The following is a 19974-nucleotide window of genomic DNA, read 5'->3' as shown; positions in this document are numbered from 1 at the left end:
AGTCTTTAACCAGAACATTTTCCACAAGAAAAAACCTCTGCAAACTTAAATAAATATACATTTTATAAAATCTATGACCACATTTAAAAGTGATTTCAGTACAAACATATGAAAAATAAGCACAACCTATTTACAGTGTGTTTCTGGCGCCCTGCTGACAGAATATTACTGTTTTCTATTTTTACATGTTTCTTTCACAGTGTAAATGTAAAACTGTGTCCGTCTGTTTGTGTCTGTGAGGACGATTTTCCACTGAGTGAAACTTGTTATAAAGTTATTTGTGTTGAAGAAACAAAACCTTCACATGAACGCAGGAAACAGATGTTTAGTTTGTAGTGAATATTCTGTCTCACACATGAGCGATGACATTTATTTTGTATTTTTTAAGACCTGTTCGATCAATAGATCTCATGTTCAGACTCAGACCAGCAGGATTTCCTCCAGTCTTTACAAACTGATCACAGATTTATTGATTCATGTTTGAAAAGGTTCCCTTGTTTCCTAGAACAGGAAGGAGTCGTGGATTTGTTGGGGACTACTTTCAGTGGTGGATGAATCCACATGTGAGTATCTGTGAGACCAAAGTGAGGCTCTGAATGTTTCCCCTCAGTCTGTGTGTGACCTTTGACCCCTGCTGTCCTTCTCTCAGCTGTCCTGTGGATCCGGTTTGATCCGCTGACTCAGCAGGAACACGGAGAGCAGCGACCTGCAGATCAGAGTGAAGTCTGGACCGACGGGTCGTCCAATCAGAACACCTACCTCAGGATGTCGTCCTGGGTCGGGTGCTGTTTGAGTCAGTGGGATGTTATCTGACCCGCTAACACAGAGTTACTCAGCTGTGTTTCAAGTGTTCACAGTGATATATACACATATATATATGTATATACACATATATATATACATATATATGTGTATATACATATATATGTGTATATATATGTATATATACATATATATATGTGTATATATATATAGACAGACAGACAGATTTATTTTATTGTCCTTTCCAGGATAATTATTTTCACATTTCCTTACATTGCCACCTTGTTAACACCTTAACAAGAACAACACTGAGGCCACAGACGTATACTGACACCACACTACAACCTCTTCATTCTTTTGTTTAGTTCAGTTATGGCAGATGATATGAAGCTTTTGTTAGGTTTCATTTTCTTCCAAGCCAGCGACCTGTATCGTTGGCCAGATGGCAGGAGTGTGAAATATGTGTTAAGGGCATGACTGGGACCAAGTGCTGTGCAGTGTGCTCTGTGTGCAGTGGCTGTGCTGTGCAGGTCTGAGAGGCTGGGAGTCAGGAGCCCGATGATCTTGGCAGCTTTGTGTGTGATCTGCCTTAGTTTGTTTCTGTGGGGGGCTGACAGCATGTTGAAGAAGCAGGGGCAACAGTAGAGGAGTATGGGCTGAATGATGCTTTTATAAAGTGGCAACAGGAGGTGGGGGCAACTGACAGTGCTCCGAGTGTGCGGATGGCGGAGAGTCTTTGTTGGCAGCGTTGATGGATGTCAGTGGTGTGTTGTTCAAAGCTTAGTTTATTGTCCAGGGTGAGTCCCAGACGGTAGTTTTACTGGAAAAGTGACAAATGGAGGAAAAGATGATAATAAGTTTTCTGTCTTTCCACTAAACAACTTATCCACTAATGATTATATCAGACAGTTGGTCGTATCGTTCATATCACAGTATTGATCTGTTTAATCTCCGGCTGCATTAGATCAATACTGTACGACAGAGACATGTAGAATCGTTTCTGCCTGTTTTATCTGTGAAGAGTTTAATTAATCACAATATAATTAAATCATGATAAAGAAATGACTGAATATACTACGACAGAAGTTTTCATCACTTTTCTTCAGTTGGATCAGTTCTGTAAATCAAGGCTGTATTGATGAAGGACTTCCAGTCGACCGGTCTGTATCAGCAGGCTGCAGACGATCAATAATCAGCCTGAAGGCGTCCTGCTGCAGCGTGAACTGGCTCGTGATTCATCACTTATTTCTGATCCAGTCTTTGATTGTGGATCAGCTGCTGTGTAGCAGACAGCGGGGTGTGATGTGGACAGTGAGCAGCTGAACCGGCAGAGCCACATTCTTCTACAGCAGCACAACAGTCACATGACCGACACACGACGTCACCTCCGTGTTTTCCCTCCGGGTCGACTCTGATCAGAAACCTCGAGGGCTCGTATGAAGCTCGTGTTCTCCTGATTTGTCAGCCTGACAGACACTTCGGGCTCTGCTTGAATTTAAAACAAAGTCTGAGAGTTTGGGTGTGTTGAGTAAAAACTTAACAAGTCTCATCTGTTTGCAGTGACATGAACACAAAACACATTTGAAATAAAAACCCAAAACACACGCTTCAACTTTTATACTCAATTTTAATTTAGAATGCACGTTAGCCCAGATTCCTCTGATATAAAAAAGCTGAGTGACGACAGAGAAATGCTGCCCAGCAACATTCAGACCGAAGCAAAACATGACAAACATCCCAACACATCAGGTTCATTTACAGACAACAGAACAACACATCCACCGGCGTGTCCTCGTGACACGCAGCGGCCTTCTCTCCATGCAAAGAGCTCTCACAAACATGCTGCGCTCAGATTAAAGTGTAGAAAAACCAACGATAGAAAAGTGAAAAAGATGAAGGCTGCGTTCACTGCGGCTCCGCCAGCGAGCGGGAACGCTCCCACAACGTTCCCACAACGTTACATTCAGTGTAAAAATATCAGCTGGTTTCAGTGATTCTGAATTAAAAGCTTTGTTTTAGAAGATTTAAAGAAGATTTAAAGAAGATTCAACCAAAACATCAGAAAACTGCAAAAATACTTCAACACAACTGAAGAACATTTGATAAAACTGCCAAAATATTTAAAACTTCTGTTTTATCTCAGCCGACTGAAGAATATTCTAAAGACTTGAGCGTGAGTGTGACGACCTGATGGGAACGTTGTGCGAACGTTGTGGGAACGTTAGTGAACGCTGAGCTGAGCGGCTCAGGAGCAGCAGGACTCAGACAGACAACATTCCTGACAGACACAATCCTGGGAAAACACTCCACACCCGCACAAAGCTCACATCATTATAAAGTCTGACAACAACATGCTGTGGCCCCGCCTCCCTCCACGGTGTGCGGCGTGCGGCGTGCTGGCGGGGGCCTGTCCTGATCTGCTGCGACCTCATTAGCAGGCGGCTAACGACCGGCCCGCTTTAAAACTGGGTTTAATTCAAGCTGCAGCTCGCCTCAAGTGTCTGATACACCTGAGGTGTCTGGGACTGCCCCACACACACACCCACACACCCACACACACACACACCTGTCTGGACCAGGTGGAGGTGAGGGCTGGGCGGGGTCAGAGGGTGACAGATCACTCCACAGATCTCTAAATTAATTTTTAAACCCAGCGTCGAGTCTGAGCGTCATATCTGTGGCCAGCTGGATCAAAGCAGAGCTGATAATTATTAATCAGGTCGTCAGAGAACATATAATTAATCAATGAGTCATTTCTGTCTGTTTACAGCTTGTCTGACGTGACGACCTGCTGCTCGTCTCAGTGAACTGACTGCAGAGGAACTCTAAGATGTGAAGATGGACATTAGTGATGAGTGATGTTGGTTGCTGTATTTGCTGATTGACAGATTGATCAGAGGTTTGTTGTCTGCAGTTCTGATCCACAGTCACGGATGAGATGGACTCTGCTGCAGCTACAACCGTCCCCGGCTGCTGCTTGGTTCCACCTGCAGGCCGATCTGGACGAGCGTGTTCACACACTTGGACTCGCTTCAGTCAGACAGCAGATATGTTACAGACACATGCTGAAGCTTCAGGTGAGGAAGATGCAGCACGTCCTGACTCAGTGAATTCATTTCATTTATATAAAATAATGTTTTGAAGGCTGAACTTTATGGAACAAACTGTGTGTCATAATCATTTAAAACATTTTGTTCTTCTGGGCTTTTTCAAGACTTCCATCACTAAGCGATCTTTCAGAACAAATTGAACAGGTGAGTTCACCTGAGTTCACCTCAGCCACAGATATGACAGAACGACCTCGACTGACTATTGGACACAAACAAAGCCTCAAACACAATATAATCTGTAACGGACAGTTCTGTTGTTTCTGTGTTTATGACTGGTTCTGTCTCAGAGGTCGGCTGTGTTTGGACTCTGCAGTGAGACACTGACACCGACTCTTAAAATCATAATGGATCACAGCTGAACTTCTGGATAGACTCAGGCTGTAAAATAACACAAGTGTCCTTGAAGCATCAACATGTAGTGAACATACTTACAATCTTAAAAACTCTTTTTGTTAACTCGACATTTTTCAAAACTCTTCGAGAATAACAGAAGAAAATACACATCCTAGAAAAGGGAATTTTAAGATTTAACATCTCGTCCTGCGGCTGCAGCGGTGCAGTGACTCCGCCCACATCCAGCCCGTCGAGTTACACGACGAGCCGACAGGAAACGTGTTCAGACTGCTGGTCCAGTTTCTGATTCACTCACTGTGAATCTTTATTGATGTTGTCTCAGTTTGTAGGAGCTCACATCTCCTCTAGGTCCTCCAATCAATAAACCTATCAGTCGATCAATAACAATCCGTCCATCTGTTCTGTTGATCAGGGTTCATCTTCGGTCACACAGGGTGACACAGACTGTGACTGGTTTATGGTGGTGGTGGTGGTGGGGGGGGGGTCAATATGAGAAAACAAGTAAGAAACCAAAGAAAAGCCGTGAAGAAGAAGTGAGGCCGTGTTTCCAAAGTGAGAAGTGACAGAAGAGATGCCGCGAGCCAACGCTCAGGAAGCCAAATGTCCCTGTGGCTCCGCCCCTCACTGCCCATTGGTGGAGGTGTTGTTGGGGGCGGGGCTGGAGCCCTCAGTGCCTGTGGGCGGCTGGACGTTGTCGGCCAGGTTGTGGGCGTGCTCCAGGAAGAGGTCTTTGAGCACGCTCAGCTCTTTGCTCAGCAGTTTGATCTTGGCCTCCAGCCGCTCGTTCTCCTCCTTCAGCTCGTTGACACGCTGCTGCGTGTCCATCGCCTTCTGCTTGCTGCGCATGCGGCTCTTCTTCACCGCCAGGTTGTTGCGTTCGCGGCGCTGGCGGTACTCCTCGCTGTCCTTGTCTGCGTGGGGCTTCTTCATCTTGCTGGGTGGGAGGGCCTTGCCGCCTCCGGCTGAAGGGTTCGCGGGGATGAGCTGTGGGACCTGCTGCAATCTGGCTACGCCTGCCGGCAGAGACGAGGAGGAGGTGGCGTGGGCCTGACTCTGGATGACGCTCACGCCGTTGTGATCAACTGTGGTTAGTTTCGCCTGCGACGGCCGGCTCATTTGGATGTGTTGCCTTCAGGTGCTGAGCTCTGAGTCGCCTCAGGTTGAGATGAAACGTGATGAGTTCAGGTTCTTTGCCTCAGCGGAGCCTCGATGATGACTGCAAGTTCACTGTCTGGTGGAGCAGAAACAATCAGTCCATTAGTGTCTCATCAGGTGGAAACTATCAATTATCATCATAATTGATCAGTCTGATCATTACATGCATGAAAAATTGATTGTTTGGTCTGAAACATGCAGGAAAAATAACCATGACAATTTCCCAGATTCAACTTTTTTCTAATTATTCAATTTGAAAAGCTGAAAACAAAACATCAGTTTTGTATTGTGCTAAACATTAAAAGAACAAATATCAATCGATTAATTATTGTTTCTTTTTAAAAAAACAATAAGTTTCAGATTTAAGATTTTCTGCTTTTCCTTCTTTTATTTCACAGTGAACTGAAAATCTGTTGGTCAAACAAATCAAGACTAAACTTCCTGCTGGAAACATTTCTGACTTTTAATGGATGAAATTATTAACTATGTTAATCTATGATTAATTATGTTAATTGCTGTCGTATTCTGACTGTAAACCATCACAACACTGAGCTCATGTGACCTGATGGAGCCGACTGACAGACGGATGCTGTCACATCAACACGTGAGCAGTCAAAACACTGACGGCTGCAGTGATCTGATTTGTGTCAGCACGTCAGATTTAACTTCAGCTGTCGTCACTAAGAAGTTCAGAGAACAACAAACATGGCTGCTTCATTTCATCTTGATGATGCAAAAATCATATTAACATCCAACATGATGTTCTGGTTCTGATACTGAACCGGCTCCAGACAGAAAAGTTTTACATTTTAAATACATTTATTTTATCGGCAGACACAAAAAAACACCGATATCAATGAAGAAAACATCAAATTTTCACAACTGAGGGATTGATTTTAACTAATTGATTGATCAATTAAGACAGCAGCTCCAGCAGTGACTCAGTCTTTTCCTCTGGGATCACTGAAACAAACATTTTTAACCCTCCGCCCTCCAGATTTCTGTATTTTCCAGACTTGAGGAGGAACCGAATCAAATCTTATTTTTTAACATCTGCAGTCAGGCTGCAGGTTCTCAGCTGACCTCAATCCATCAATCAGGAGGCTCCTTCCTCCTCCTCCTCCTCCTCCTCCTGCTCCTGCTCCTGCACACCCACCTCCTCCACCCTGGTAGGCTCTCTATGAACAGCAGCAGCACAGGACACGATAATTGGTCGCATCATTATTCCGTACGGCCAATTAGCAGCGCTGCTGTGATTGGCCGGCGCGTTGCCATGCAGCCAGTCAGCTGTGCGCAGGGAAAAGCGCTCCGGGTGAAACCAGCAGAGCGCCGACTGTTGCCTGCTGTTGCATCATCATCGGCTCTCTTTGTGCCGAGAGAGGGGAACTCCGGAGTCATGCGGGGCGAAGCAGAAAGCTCAGGTCTGAGGTGACTTTAATGATGTTGGGACTCAAATAAAAACACGACACACACCCAGACCCGCACGAGTCGCTTCAGCTCGGTGAATCTTTAATTTCAGACCACTTTAACAACTTTGTGTTGACTCGAAGCAGCCAACAGATAATTGACGACCTCGGGACCCACACCAGCTCCTGTACTCTCTCTCTCTCTCACACACACACACACACACACACACACACTGATGAGCGTGTCATTCAGCTGTAAACGCACAGCCTACATTCAGACTTTCTCCTGACGAGCCCGGACTACAGCCGTTTAGCCGGGCAGCTAGCCAGCTAGTTAGCTTGTGGTGCTAACAAGCCGCAACCTTTCTGTTAGCTCTCTGTTTGTGACCCACGAAGAGTTGAAAAGACCGTTTACCTTCACGGAGCCGCGGCGGAGTCAATCATCCGTCAAAGTGGAAAAAGTTAGCGGGGAAAGTTGGAGTTAAATTCCGTGTGAGTGAAGCTCTGAGTGTTTTTGTTTAGATCATGGAGAGGAGAGGATTGCGAAATCTCTTTTACCATGTACGGCAATTTCAAGGATCCGCCAATCAGAGGCGAGTAGGAGGGAGCGGAGCGAGCGCTTGGCCAATCACAGAGGAGTGTGCGGCAGAGTGATGCAATGCCTCTATGATTGACATGTGACTTGACCAATAGGAGGGGTCTGTTTTCTGTTAGTTTTGTTTATGTAATGTGAGGCTGGTCAGATGAGTTCAAACACGCATGACTTCATCTGTGAATGACGACATTTATCTCACCGAAACTACTAATTACACCAGTTTATCTGTGTGATATTAATAAGTCAGCACTTAGACGTCACTTTATTCAAGGATCCGCCTTAAAATATTTGATAAAAGAGAAACAGCTCGTTAACGCAACAGGTGAAATGTTGCATCAGAATTACAGAGATCCAAAAACTGAGAGGACAGTTAAAATATAACACACAGACATACAGGAGTCAAAACAGTGAAACTCACATTATATTAATATGATATTAAAAATACACATAATTATTTATAAATTCTGATTCAGTTTCTAAGGTTTGCCTTCATCCTGAAGATGACAGCAGATAAACTGCAGTGTGACTTCTGGAGGGAAACAAACACAAACAGAACCACATCAACGGTTCTGAAACGCAGCGTGACGTCAACCAGCATCACACCCTGTCCACCAATCACAGATGTGAGCTCACACGCCTGCTGGGTGACTTTGTGACATGAACGCTGTATTTCTGCTCTTCCTGCCTGTTCGTCATGACTGAAGATGAAATAGTTGAAGCTGTGAGTCCCACAGACCTGTGAGCAGTGATCTGTGTCTGAACCTGCAGACTCATGAATCAGTCTGGACGTCCTGGATCAGGTTTCATGTGTCACTAATCCCTTAAACGACACGCCTCCACCAACACACTGTTGCTTCTCCCTAGTCCCTGTATGAGTCAAACTCCAACAACACCTGGATCCTACATTTCCCACAGTGCACCTGGGCAGAGTGTCCGTCATTACAGCCTCTGGCTGGTTCATGTCTTTCAAACTCCACACGTCCAGTTTGTAACACAACCTGTACGCCGGACATTTGTCTTTAAGCTGAGACAACCCTGATGACATCACTATGACAACATCAGGGTTATTTTTGCTCCAGAGACACAGAGGACAATAAACAACTGTTTACACAGGCTGACGAGTAAACTCACTCCTGTGTAAATCTGTGAGAGCTGTTTTTATTCTGTAGTCCACCTGTACATGTGCTGCTGACAGCTCGTCAGGTGAAGTCCCGCCCCTTCAGTCCCATGGACCTTATTTCAGACAAATTGTACGATTGTCAGCGGTGAGAAATAAATGATTCTTTAATCCTGTTTGAACTACATCGTCTCAGAAACGCTCGTAAACAAGATGAACATCACAATAAATCTGCTCATATTGACAACTGCAGTGTGAGAGGAGAGTTCATCAGCTCTGTGAGCTGCTGATAAACAGGACGACTCCACAAGGTTTCAGAGAGCGTTACGGAGACACCGTCACTATCAGGACTGTCGTCTTCATAATGACACATAACAGTCTGATACGTACGATAATAAACAAACTGTGGCACAATTCAGATGAGATCAAAACATTATTTGTCTCTCACAGATTGTCTGTGTGAATCACAGTTCTGATCTATTTATCTCTAACGTTATACTTCAATATACGATCAACATGATTGGCCAAATATTTTAATACATATACGAATAATTTTACTACATGGCGCCTCCTTAGCCACAATGCTAATGTTGCTAACAGTAGCTTGCTACAGTTCTCTCCTTCTGTCTCCTTCTGATCCGTCTGCTGTCAGGTCCGTTTGGGACTGAGCAGCTCTGCAGGTTCACAAACACAGTCGTTGGTTTCTCGTCCGTCTTTGAGCTCAGCACTGATCGGAGCAGCTCAGATCAAAGTTCAGCCCACTCACAAGTTCTGTTCACGTCTGACTAATGTTTCACCAGCGCAGCACCACCTCTGTCTGATTTATGAGTCCTGCTGCTCACAATGAGCACGACAACAGAACCAGAACAGGACGATGGACAGTTTCTGCTGTGTACATACAGGTTATAACACCTTTAAACAGCAGGACAATACAGAGTGCTTCTGGTACTGTACATACAGGTCGAGGTTCTGGTACTGTACATACAGGTCGAGGTTCTGGTACTGTACATACAGGTCGAGGTTCTGGTACTGTACATACAGGTCGAGGTTCTGGTACTGTACATACAGGTGTAAATATATGAAGAAAAAGAAAAACAACAGATGATTGTGATTTCTTCCATTTAAAAACAGGATAGAGTAATAGAGTAATAGAGTAATAGAGTAAACATGAAGGCAGCAGGATGGACGGCGGCTGAGAGCAGTATTAATACTCTGCTGTGTGCTCAGACTATCAGTGAGAGGTCAAAGGTCACCACACCTGCCTCTGTGCTGACACTGTGGAGCTCAGGAGGCACTGCAGGTTCCTGCTCCTCTTTTATTCTGACAGACTCCAGGAAGCTCAGTGATGACCAGAATCTCCTCAGTGACCTCAGAACCTTGTCTGGATCTGTAGAACCTCCTTGAGCATACCTTGAACTGCCTTACTGATACCTACACATTTTTAAAGCACTGTTAGAAGTTTCCAAGGACCCTTGAATCTTCTCAAGGGTCCGTAGAACGTTTCAGATGAACCCATGGGTCTAAAAATAAACTACTCAACAACCACTTCACATCTTGAACAAACTTAGTGATTCCTTGAATTTCCTCAAGGATCCTTAGAACCTCATCATGAAGCTGTACAAACTTCCCAACATCCACTGGAACTCCCACAATGACCTTATGAACCTTCCAAAGTATGAACCTCTGCGTTCCAAAACTCCCTCAAGACCCAGTGAAACCTCTTCAAGGATGGCCTCAAGGACTGATCAAACCTTACCAAGATCAACACAAATCCCTTGAGGACAAGTAATTATATATATATATATAAGTAATTATAAGTAATTAATGAATTACTTGTTATATACTATATTATATATATATAATACTAATTAATTACTTTCTGAATGACCCCTGGAGCATCTTCAAGGACCTCTGTGCCTTCTTGAAAGATCTGAACTCCCTGATTGAAGCAATGCACTTCCCTAGAACTTCCTCAGTGACTCCTTGAACCTCTTCAAGGACCTAGCGTTGCTCTCCATGACCCATAAAAACTCCTTGAGGATCCAATGATCAGACTTCTAGAAGCTCCCCAAGGTAGACCCGCCAACCTCTGCAAGGCTCCGCAAGGACTGCTGACACCTTTCAATGACTCCTGGAACCTTCTTCAGGACCGTTGAGATCATGACTCCACTGAATGAGATGTGTTGTGTGGCTTCAGTTTCCTCCAGCGTCACTGTGATCATCAGACGGTCCGACTGTCAGTTCTGGTCCGTGATTGGTCCTGAACCTCAGTGTGCTGCGTCACATACGAGGGGATCACAGGACAGGTGTTTTTTATGTTATAGATCACAGGTGTAGCACTTTATAAACTGGGTTCTTAGAACCACACTTTCATGAATGAGGCCCCTGAACTTCCTAAACAAAACTTTAAAGGGTCATTCCACCAGTCTCCACATCAGAGCATGTTTCCAGCTGTGGACAGGTGGACTGCATGTGAATAAAGTAGTAAAAAGCCTTTTGTGTCTCCAGAGGAAGCTGCATGTAATCTCATAAACTGCCTCCAGTGGTGTCACTCGGTTGCTGAGTTGCATTGTGGGTAATGTAGGCTGCAGGTTTTTGTGTGTTGAATACTTCTGGATCATTTTGTTTTTAAACTGTTTGTAATGAGTCCAACAGTGTTACAGGGTGTAATGTTAGATCAGTGGACTGCTTTTTAAACATGGAGCCTACATTACCCACAATTCAACTGAGTGACACGCAGCAGTGCTCCCCAAGACCTGTAAACACACTTTAATGTGGAAAAATGGGGGAATTGTCCTTTAAAAGAGCTCTGTGTGGTTCTAGAGAAGAAATTCAAACTGAGAACTTTAATATTTACAATATTAATGAGGTAATAATACAACCTGCCATCAGTGAATAAACCAGCTGCTAAACACAGTACAGCAGTAACAGTGTGTTGTCCTCTAAGGTCAGTTTGTTTATTCAGTCATGAAAACAAAGAGAGTTATTATTATGAGGATGTTTCTCTGCTCATTAACATATCTTCACTATAGTTACAGACTGCTCCTTTAAAGATGTAGACCCACTGAACCTCATTCAAAAACCCACTGATTTTAGTCCGCTGCATCTAAATACACTTTTCTTTTAATTGAGCCTTTTCAAACTTACAGGAACAGATTACTTCACACTGAACACACAATAACACAACGCACAGGAAACAAACACTCTGTTCAACCTTCTTTTAAAGCAGCACAGACTCAGCAGAGAGCAGGTGATATCCGTCCTGCAGGTGATATCCGTCCTGCAGGTGATATCCGTCCTGCAGGTGATGTCCGTCCTGCAGGTGATAACTGTCCTGCAGGTGATATCTGTCCTGCAGGTGATATCCGTCCTGCAGGTGATATCCGTCCTGCAGGTGATAACTGTCCTGCAGGTGATATCCGTCCTGCAGGTGATGTCCGTCCTGCAGGTGATGTCCGTCCTGCAGGTGATAACTGTCCTGCAGGTGATAACTGTCCTGCAGGTGATATCCGTCCTGCAGGTGATATCCGTCCTGCAGGCAGGGCCGTAGCCAGGATTTTTGAAATACCGAGGTCAACAGTCAGCATAGAATTTTTCTATGCACGTTCATAAGGGCAAGGCCAGAAAGTCTCCGATCCTCCATACTGGATCTTAACCAGGTTTTGAGGCGGCGTAGAGCTGAAAAAGATCTCTCACACGAGCACGTTGTCACCGGCAATGTGAGGTAAATGCAAAGGATGCATTTAATATTAGGATAAAATTGCATATCCATTTCCTGCAATGTTTCCTCTGCTGTACCTGGGGAGTGCCCCGGGTAATGAGTGAAAAGATGCTTCCCTCTGTGTGTCTCCTGGACCAGACTCCACATGTCCACTGTCCCTTCAGCCTCTTCATCTCTCTCCTGTCTCATCCTCTGTTGAATTTTTAAAATGAAAAGTCTGAGTATACTACTGAGTCATGATAACTATAATTTGACCTAATACTTTAATGCCATGTTTAGTCACAATATTTATTATCCATCCAAACATCCAAATAATATTATTGATGGATGATTCATACTGTGACTGAACATGGCCTTAAAATATTCTGATTCATTGCATGTCCTTTCATTTTTCAGCCGAGGCTACATTTACAGTAGGTCAGTTTAGCATCTCTGTTGGCTTTCTGTAGCATCTGTAGGCTCTTCACTATTTCTCTCATCCTCTCAGCTTATTACAGTTCTCACCTGTCCTCCTCTTTGCCTGATCATCCTCTGCCTTTCTTGCTGCAACACATGATAACTTGGATTGATGCAGCCTCTCACCACCACGCTGCATCTTTGCTAGATTCATTTGATTGCCGTTCTAAAAATAGACCGTGTTTACTTTCGGTTTTAAGGTGATATCCGTCCTGCAGGTGATATCCGTCCTGCAGGTGATAACCGTCCTGCAGGTGATATCTGTCCTGCAGTGGAGGGAACATTAACAGAATGAATGTCAAATTAAAATAAATAAACAAATCATCTCTCAGGATCAGATGTGTTCCGTCTCTCCAGATGTTTCCAGCCGACAGAGGGCGCTCCAGTCCGTTCGTTCAGCCTCACAGCCCTGATATGAACCGTCTTACCCCGCTCACCCCGCAGAGAGCCCCGCTCCGTGTCTGCCCCGCCGGCCCGCTGCTCTCAGGGAGGATCGTCCAGTCACCGCCAGCCAGCAGCGAGTTCACATGAGAGCAGCGACGACACGAGCTGCAGAGCGACAGGAGCACCAGAGACTCTTCACGTCTGACTGAACCATGGACCAACATCTAATGCAAAATTATATTATTTGATTAATTTGATTAATTTCTAAAATATGTTTTGGACACATTTTAACAAAATATGACAAACACTGAATGCTCAATAAAACTGATCCGCTGCCCACACGCTCCCTGCAGGACTGCGTGCTTATAATGAATAAACACCTGATGCACACAACTTACTTTATTTAAAATATCAGGAAAATGTCGTTTTATACGCTGAGCTCTGCAGCCCGCGTGCACGATGTCCGGGCCTCTGTGTGACTCAACAGTCCAGAGGAGGAATCATGCGTGTAATAACCCGCATTTTATCACCGCACACTGAGAGCGGCCGCTGCACTGACGGCTGAGAGGAGGTGAAACCAAACTGTCGGCAGCACAAACTGTGAACACACAGCAGAGCTCGGTTCTGAAAACACTAATTCAGAGGCTCGTTGTAGAGGATCAGAAACCTCAGCCTCAAAGTTATAATCCAGAGTTACACGCGAATAAAAACGTGTTTTGTGCGTTTGATTGTTGCCGAATCGTAGACAGATTCTGTCTCCATCAGAACCTCAGAACCATTTCTGTGCATTTTGTGCAGAAAGATAAAAGTTTTGGAATAAATTCGTTTCAATGATTTTTAAACGGAGTTCTGAGTGAAGCTCTGAACTCATTTACGTTTTAGTTTAGTTTGTCTCTGATAATGTTTCAGTGCAGTGACGGTGGTTAAATCCAGGACTGTGTGTGTGTGTGTGTGTGTGTGTGTGTGCGCCCGCCCACTCCCTCCTGCTATATAACCGCACTTTGACAGCTCCCAGTTTACTGAGCAGGAGGAATCAGACCGGCAGCTTCGCTCCGCTCCTCTGAGATCCGGATCACCCTCAGACCAGTTCCCGTCTCAGTGGGCTTCAGCTCTCAGTGTATGTGTGCAGCTGTCCGCCCCCTCTCACCCGAGGACCCGACTCACTTTTTGACTTTCCGCAAACTGGATTCCCGGAGCTCGTCGCCATGCCTGCCCGGGTTTAGATTCTCCATGGAGCTCTCTAACCTGTACGAGGTCGCGCCCCGGCCCCTGATGAGCACCCTCAACCACGGCCAGCAGCCCTCCTCCGGCTACAGAGACCCAGCAGACCTCGGCGGGGAGATCGGAGACAACGAGACCTCCATCGACCTGAGCGCCTACATCGACCCGTCGGCTTTCAACGACGACTTCCTGGCCGACCTGTTCCACCACAGCTCCCGGCAGGACAAGCTGAAGATGATGACCGGAGAGTACGACTCGGTTCCGTGCGGCCCGGGGCCCCAGCAGCTCTACATGTCCAACTACATGGAGTCCAAGCTGGAGCCGCTCTACGAGCACAACCCGCCGCGCCTCCGGCCGGTGGCCATCAAGCAGGAGCCGCGGGACGACGAGGACATGAACCCGGGCATGCCCCCCACCTACCACCACCCGCACCCGCACCCCCAGCAGTACTCCCAGCACGCCCCGCAGCAGCAGCAGCAGCAGCCGCACCTCCAGTACCAGATCGCGCACTGCGCGCAGACCACCATGCACCTCCAGCCGGGTCACCCGACCCCTCCGCCGACCCCGGTGCCCAGCCCGCACCAGCACCAGCACCACCACCACCAACACCAACACCCGCACCAGCACGCGCAGCAGGGCGGCCTGAAGCTGCTGGAGCAGCGGGGAGGCGGGAAACACAAGAAGCACGTCGACAAGAGCAGCCCGGAGTACCGGCTGAGGCGCGAGCGCAACAACGTGGCCGTGCGCAAGAGCCGGGACAAGGCCAAGATGCGCAACATGGAGACGCAGCAGAAGGTGGTGGAGCTGACGACGGACAACGACAGACTGAGGCGGCGGGTGGAGCACCTGACCCGCGAGCTGGACACGTTACGGGGCATCTTCAGACAGCTGCCCGACGGATCCTTCAAACCCCTGGGCAGCTGAGAGACTACTGAGCCGGGCCGAGCCGGACCGAGCCGGACTGGTACACTGCTGGATTTACACACACACACACACACACACACACACACACACACGGTCCGACATGTCCTCATGTGTCCGGACGGACTGAGAGCTGTGAGGAGACCGAGGCAGCTGAGTGTTCACCGCAGAACGACCCGAACAAACCGCTCTGACTTCACCGGGTCCAAACTCTCATGAACTGTGACAGCGTGAAAACAATCATCAGAATCCATCCGAACCACCAGGCTGGAGGGGGACCGTGAAGCTGAGCTGTGAGACAGCTGGACTCACACCTGAAGACATGTTCTAACTGGAAACAGGTGAACCCTCTCCCCTCATCTCATTGGCTGAGCGCGTCCACCTGTCCTGACAGAATGAGACTGTTAAAGACTGAACGGCTCGTCGGAGACTCTTCGCAGTGTCCTGTGCCTTTTATAAACTTGGTGTATAAGCTGGTCGGTGCAGACACGACAGAGGACTGGTTGTTGTTTTGTGCCTTATTTCCGTACAGACTGTGTTCACACACTCAACTCATATCAGAGCAGCTAAGGTAGGGCACGAGGGACAATCAGCCTGTTGTGCATGTTTTCATTAATTATTATTTGAGTTTGTTTTATAAAGTTACCATGTTCATATCTTCTCTGATGCGTTGGTCCTGCAGAGACTCTCAGCTCAGTGTGTCCCTGTGTGTCCCTGTGTGTACCTGTGTGTACCTGTGTGTCCCTGTGTGCACCTGTGTGTCCCTGTGTGTCCCTGTGTGTACCTGTGTGTCCCTGTGTGTCCATGTGTGTACCTGTGTGTCCCTGTGTGTACCTGTGTGCACCTGTGTGTCCCTGTGTGTACCTGTGTGTCCATGTGTGTACCTGTGTGTCCCTGTGTGTACCTGTGTGCACCTGTGTGCACCTGTGTGTACCTGTGTGTCCCTGTGTGTCCCTGTGTGCACCTGTGTGCACCTGTGTGTCCCTGTGTGTACCTGTGTGTCCCTGTGTGTACCTGTGTGCACCTGTGTGCACCTGAGCGTCTGACGACCACTGTGTGTCTGACCCTCTCATTTTCAGCGTGTGCTGCAGGCTTTGGTCAGATGTAAAGTTTTGATTGGCTGAGACGAGTCGACTGAACCACCATCACATCTCCACACTGCTCCTGTCAGCTGAACACCTTGTATCTCCACCTTCAGGGGATTCTGTTCATGTTTTCAGGTCAAAGAATCAACTCTGCAGTTTTTTTACACTTCACACAAAACATCTCAAACACGACTCTGGACGGCAGCCTCCTGCTGGAGCGAGGCCAGTTTCCTCTCTTGCTTCTCGAAAAGTTGATATTGTGGAGATACAAGTTTTCTTTGTGTCTGAGTGACAGTCAGAGTCGAGTGACAAACAGTAAAACTGGAACTGAACGTGTTGTCGCCTGCCTGCTTCATCATGTCACTGTCCAATGAAAACCACACATCTCCAGACCTGCTGAGCTCCTGATGATGGTGCAGGTAGAACCAGAGTGAAACGGGTCGGATCTTTAATCCTGCATCATGTCAGTGAACTCTGCAGGCTGGGAGCTGTGTGGCTCTCAGAGGACGGCGGCAGTAAAGCAGCTTCTTCTTCTGCACTATTTGTTGTCAAATGAAGCACGGCGTCGTCTCTGACACCTGGGTACTGATCCGAACGAAACACGGCTCGCTGGAACTACATACGTGTATTTATGAGTTTATCTGATTTAGAGAAAAACAAAGAAAAACAAAATGTGAAAAGGGTTTCTATGCAACACGTCTCTTCCTCCTTTCCACTGTTGAGTCATCACACACACACACACACACACCACACACACACACACACACACACACACACACACACACACACACACACACCACACACACACACACACACACACACACACACCACACACACACACACACACACACACACACAGTGCCTTCTGATCCTTTGAGATGACCTTTGACCTCTTGTCAGCAGGAAAGAGGAAGCACTTTTCTTTTTTCTTGTTTTTTTACAAACTGATGTTAAACCAACGTTTGTTTCAAAGTTAACGTCTCAATTGTAAAATAAGCCTATATATATAAATATATATATAAATAAATATATATATGAGAAATACCAAAAAATCTGAATTATTGTAATAAAAGAGCTTGTTTTATCAGAGTCTGTCGTGGGTCTGATGTCTTTATTGGATTTCTGTCTCCTTTGCTTCTTGTCTTTGCAGATTTGTCTGAAGTTAATTTATTTGTTAGTGTTCACTGATGACATCAGTCATATATCTGATGATATCTGATGATATCTGATGATATCTGACTCCAAACATCTAGCTAAGTTAATAAGTTAATATTATTTATGCATTAACTCTTCAGACTGATCTCCTGCTCACAGATAAATTTCCTCCTCCTTCATGTTCTGGACAGTCAAACATTTCCCTGCAGTTTATCACATTGTTATAATGTCTTCAGTGGTCAGCAGAGCGTCTGTTGACTGGTTCTGTGGGTGAACCTGAAACTTAATGAAACAGCTGTTGGATGTAAAATAGTTCTGCTGCCTCACGTTCACTGAGCTGACAATTAATCTCATAATATTTAATAATTCAGCATCCTCAATATTTAAAAATCACTTTTACTTTGCAAAGAAAAAAACATCTGTTTTTATATGATCCATTACTGAAATTGTTTTTTTTGGAAACATGAGGCCAACGTGTTGATACGAAGCGACTGTCAGGAGAAAGTAAAGAGCTCAGTCAGCAGTGAGGACGTCTCTGCCGGCGCTGATCCAAAATGTATTGTTATATTTTCTTTGTGTCTGTTTTAACGCAGCTGCTCAGTGAAACTACATGAAGTCTGTCAGACTCAGTTAACACCGTCAGTGATGGAGGAGAGAGAATTCAGCTGTCAGCTGATCAGTCACTGATACATCTATTGATCTCTCAGTCCAAACTGCACATTTCCCCAAAAATTCCAATGTGATTGTTTGAGAAGAAACAAAATAAAAATAAAATACAGATTTAAAAAATGTGTTTGAGAGCAGATTTGCCGTCGGGGCAGTTAAATGATCTCAGAGCTGAGACGTGATCAGAGACACTCAGATGTTTGGAGACGCAGATCACTGCTGATCTCAGTCTCTTCTGCTCAGCTGAAACGCTTCTGGTCCAGTTTCATCAGTGCTGATGAGTTTTTCATGAGTCTGAACTAACGATTCAGAAAGCTTTTGGTTCAGGCGTCCAGAAGGTGGATCAGAACGACTGCAGATGTTTTTACTGATCCACTGATTGACACGACTGTTCCAGCTGTAAACATCTGGGTCCTGACAGGAGTTTATTCTCTGACAGGCGAGCCTCAACATGGACGCTGACTCACAGCTGATGAGAAGCTTCCTCTGGTTTGGACTCTCCGCCTCCAAGTCCGGTCCAATAATTCTATTCAGATAAATCTTGATTAAATATAATTCAACATATTGTAATAACAGCTGTAATCTGACCCTGTTATCAGACACTTGATCCTGAAGGTCCTGATTCACAACAATAACTCATAAACTGTTGATCTGATATGAATGAAACATGAAGATCCATCTGGGTGATGTCATCATGGAGGGTTGAAGCTGTGGAGCTGCTGGACGACTGAGCGACTGATGAGATGAGATGGAGAATCTCTGGCTGTGCTTCAGTCAGGAACGTAGAAAACAGATGAGAAACCATCAGGAGAATCAGACTGTGGACCAGAGGCAGGCTGACCATCACCTCCACATGTTCCTGAGATATGAAGATGAAATATGTGTCTGTAAACATCCTGGATGTGAGTCCATCATCAGGACTGAAGACGGGGTGGACAGGAGGGGGACGTGTCCTGCAGGTGTGGACACTTGTTTAGTCCTGAACTCTGGAGACAGCCTTGTCTGGTTGGATGTTTTGTTGCCTCTTCCGATGCAGCTAGGCTAACAGTTTCCCTCTGCTTACAGTGTTTGTGCTAAGCTAGGCTAAACACGTCCCGACAGAGCTGAAACACGAAGACAGCGTCAAGCGAACAACACATCTGGAGATACGTGGTTTTCACAGAACAGGAAGGTAATCTGAAAAGTAACTAGTAACTAAAGTTATCAAATAAATGTAGTGTAGATGAAGTATAACAGCAGAAAATAGAAATACTCAAGTAAAGTACAAGTACCTCAAAACTGTACTACTTGTACTTAGTTACATTCCATCCAGATGTTTTATGATCATTTGAATGTGCACGAAAAAAACACATCAAAGAAAAAATAGGAAATATCTTAAAGTATTTCTTGTCTGAGGAGGAGAGGAGGAGGAGGAGAGGAGGAGGAGGAGGAGAGGAGGAGGAGAGGAGGAGAGGAGAGGAGGAGGAGAGGAGGAGAGGAGGAGAAGGAGAGGAGGAGGAGGAGGAGAGGAGGAGGAGAGGAGGAGAGGAGAGGAGGAGGAGAGGAGGAGAGGAGGAGAGGAGGAGGAGGAGAGGAGGAGGAGGAGGAGGAGGAGAGGAGGAGGAGGAGGAGAGGAGGAGGAGAGGAGGAGGGAGGAGAGGAGGAGAGGAGAGGAGGAGGAGGAGAGGAGGAGGAGGAGGAGAGGAGGAGGAGAGGAGGAGGAGGAGAGGAGGAGGGAGGAGAGGAGGAGAGGAGAGGAGGAGGAGGAGGAGAGGAGGAGGAGGAGAGGAGAGGAGGAGAGGAGAGGAGGAGGAGGAGAGGAGATGATGGCGGTACCAGAACATCCACACTATCTTCTGTCCTCCTCTCTCTCAGCTACCAGCTCTG

The 19974-nt window shown here is 46.1% G+C and overlaps 2 protein-coding genes across 2 annotated transcripts; one reads left to right on the top strand and one right to left on the bottom strand.

The window, feature by feature from the left end:
• Positions 1–2369: 2369 nt before the first annotated feature.
• On the bottom strand, positions 2370–7335 carry cebpg (CCAAT enhancer binding protein gamma). The gene is made up of 2 exons (XM_084363474.1): positions 7203–7335; positions 2370–5457 (listed from the first exon to the last, which is right to left on the bottom strand). Exon 2 carries the CDS (start codon positions 5340–5342, stop codon positions 4848–4850), a length of 495 nt encoding a protein of 164 aa, XP_084219600.1. The 5' UTR covers positions 5343–5457; positions 7203–7335; the 3' UTR covers positions 2370–4847.
• Positions 7336–14091: 6756 nt separating this feature from the next.
• cebpa (CCAAT enhancer binding protein alpha) lies at positions 14092–17377 on the top strand. The gene has a single exon (XM_084362570.1). It carries the CDS (start codon positions 14180–14182, stop codon positions 15203–15205), a length of 1026 nt encoding a protein of 341 aa, XP_084218696.1. The 5' UTR covers positions 14092–14179; the 3' UTR covers positions 15206–17377.
• Positions 17378–19974: the final 2597 nt, after the last annotated feature.

Source organism: Pagrus pagrus, assembly GCF_965226575.1.
Source record: "Pagrus pagrus genome assembly, chromosome: 1".
In the NCBI taxonomy this organism is placed as follows: Eukaryota; Metazoa; Chordata; class Actinopteri; order Spariformes; family Sparidae; genus Pagrus; species Pagrus pagrus.
This window is presented reverse-complemented; position numbering and strand designations above follow the sequence as displayed.

What these genes read in the sequence shown, in the direction of transcription:
- cebpg (XM_084363474.1), bottom strand. Translation starts at nt 5,342, where the DNA reads ATGAGCCGGCCGTCGCAGGCGAAACTAACCACAGTTGATCACAACGGC.
- cebpa (XM_084362570.1), top strand. Translation starts at nt 14,180, where the DNA reads ATGTGTGCAGCTGTCCGCCCCCTCTCACCCGAGGACCCGACTCACTTT.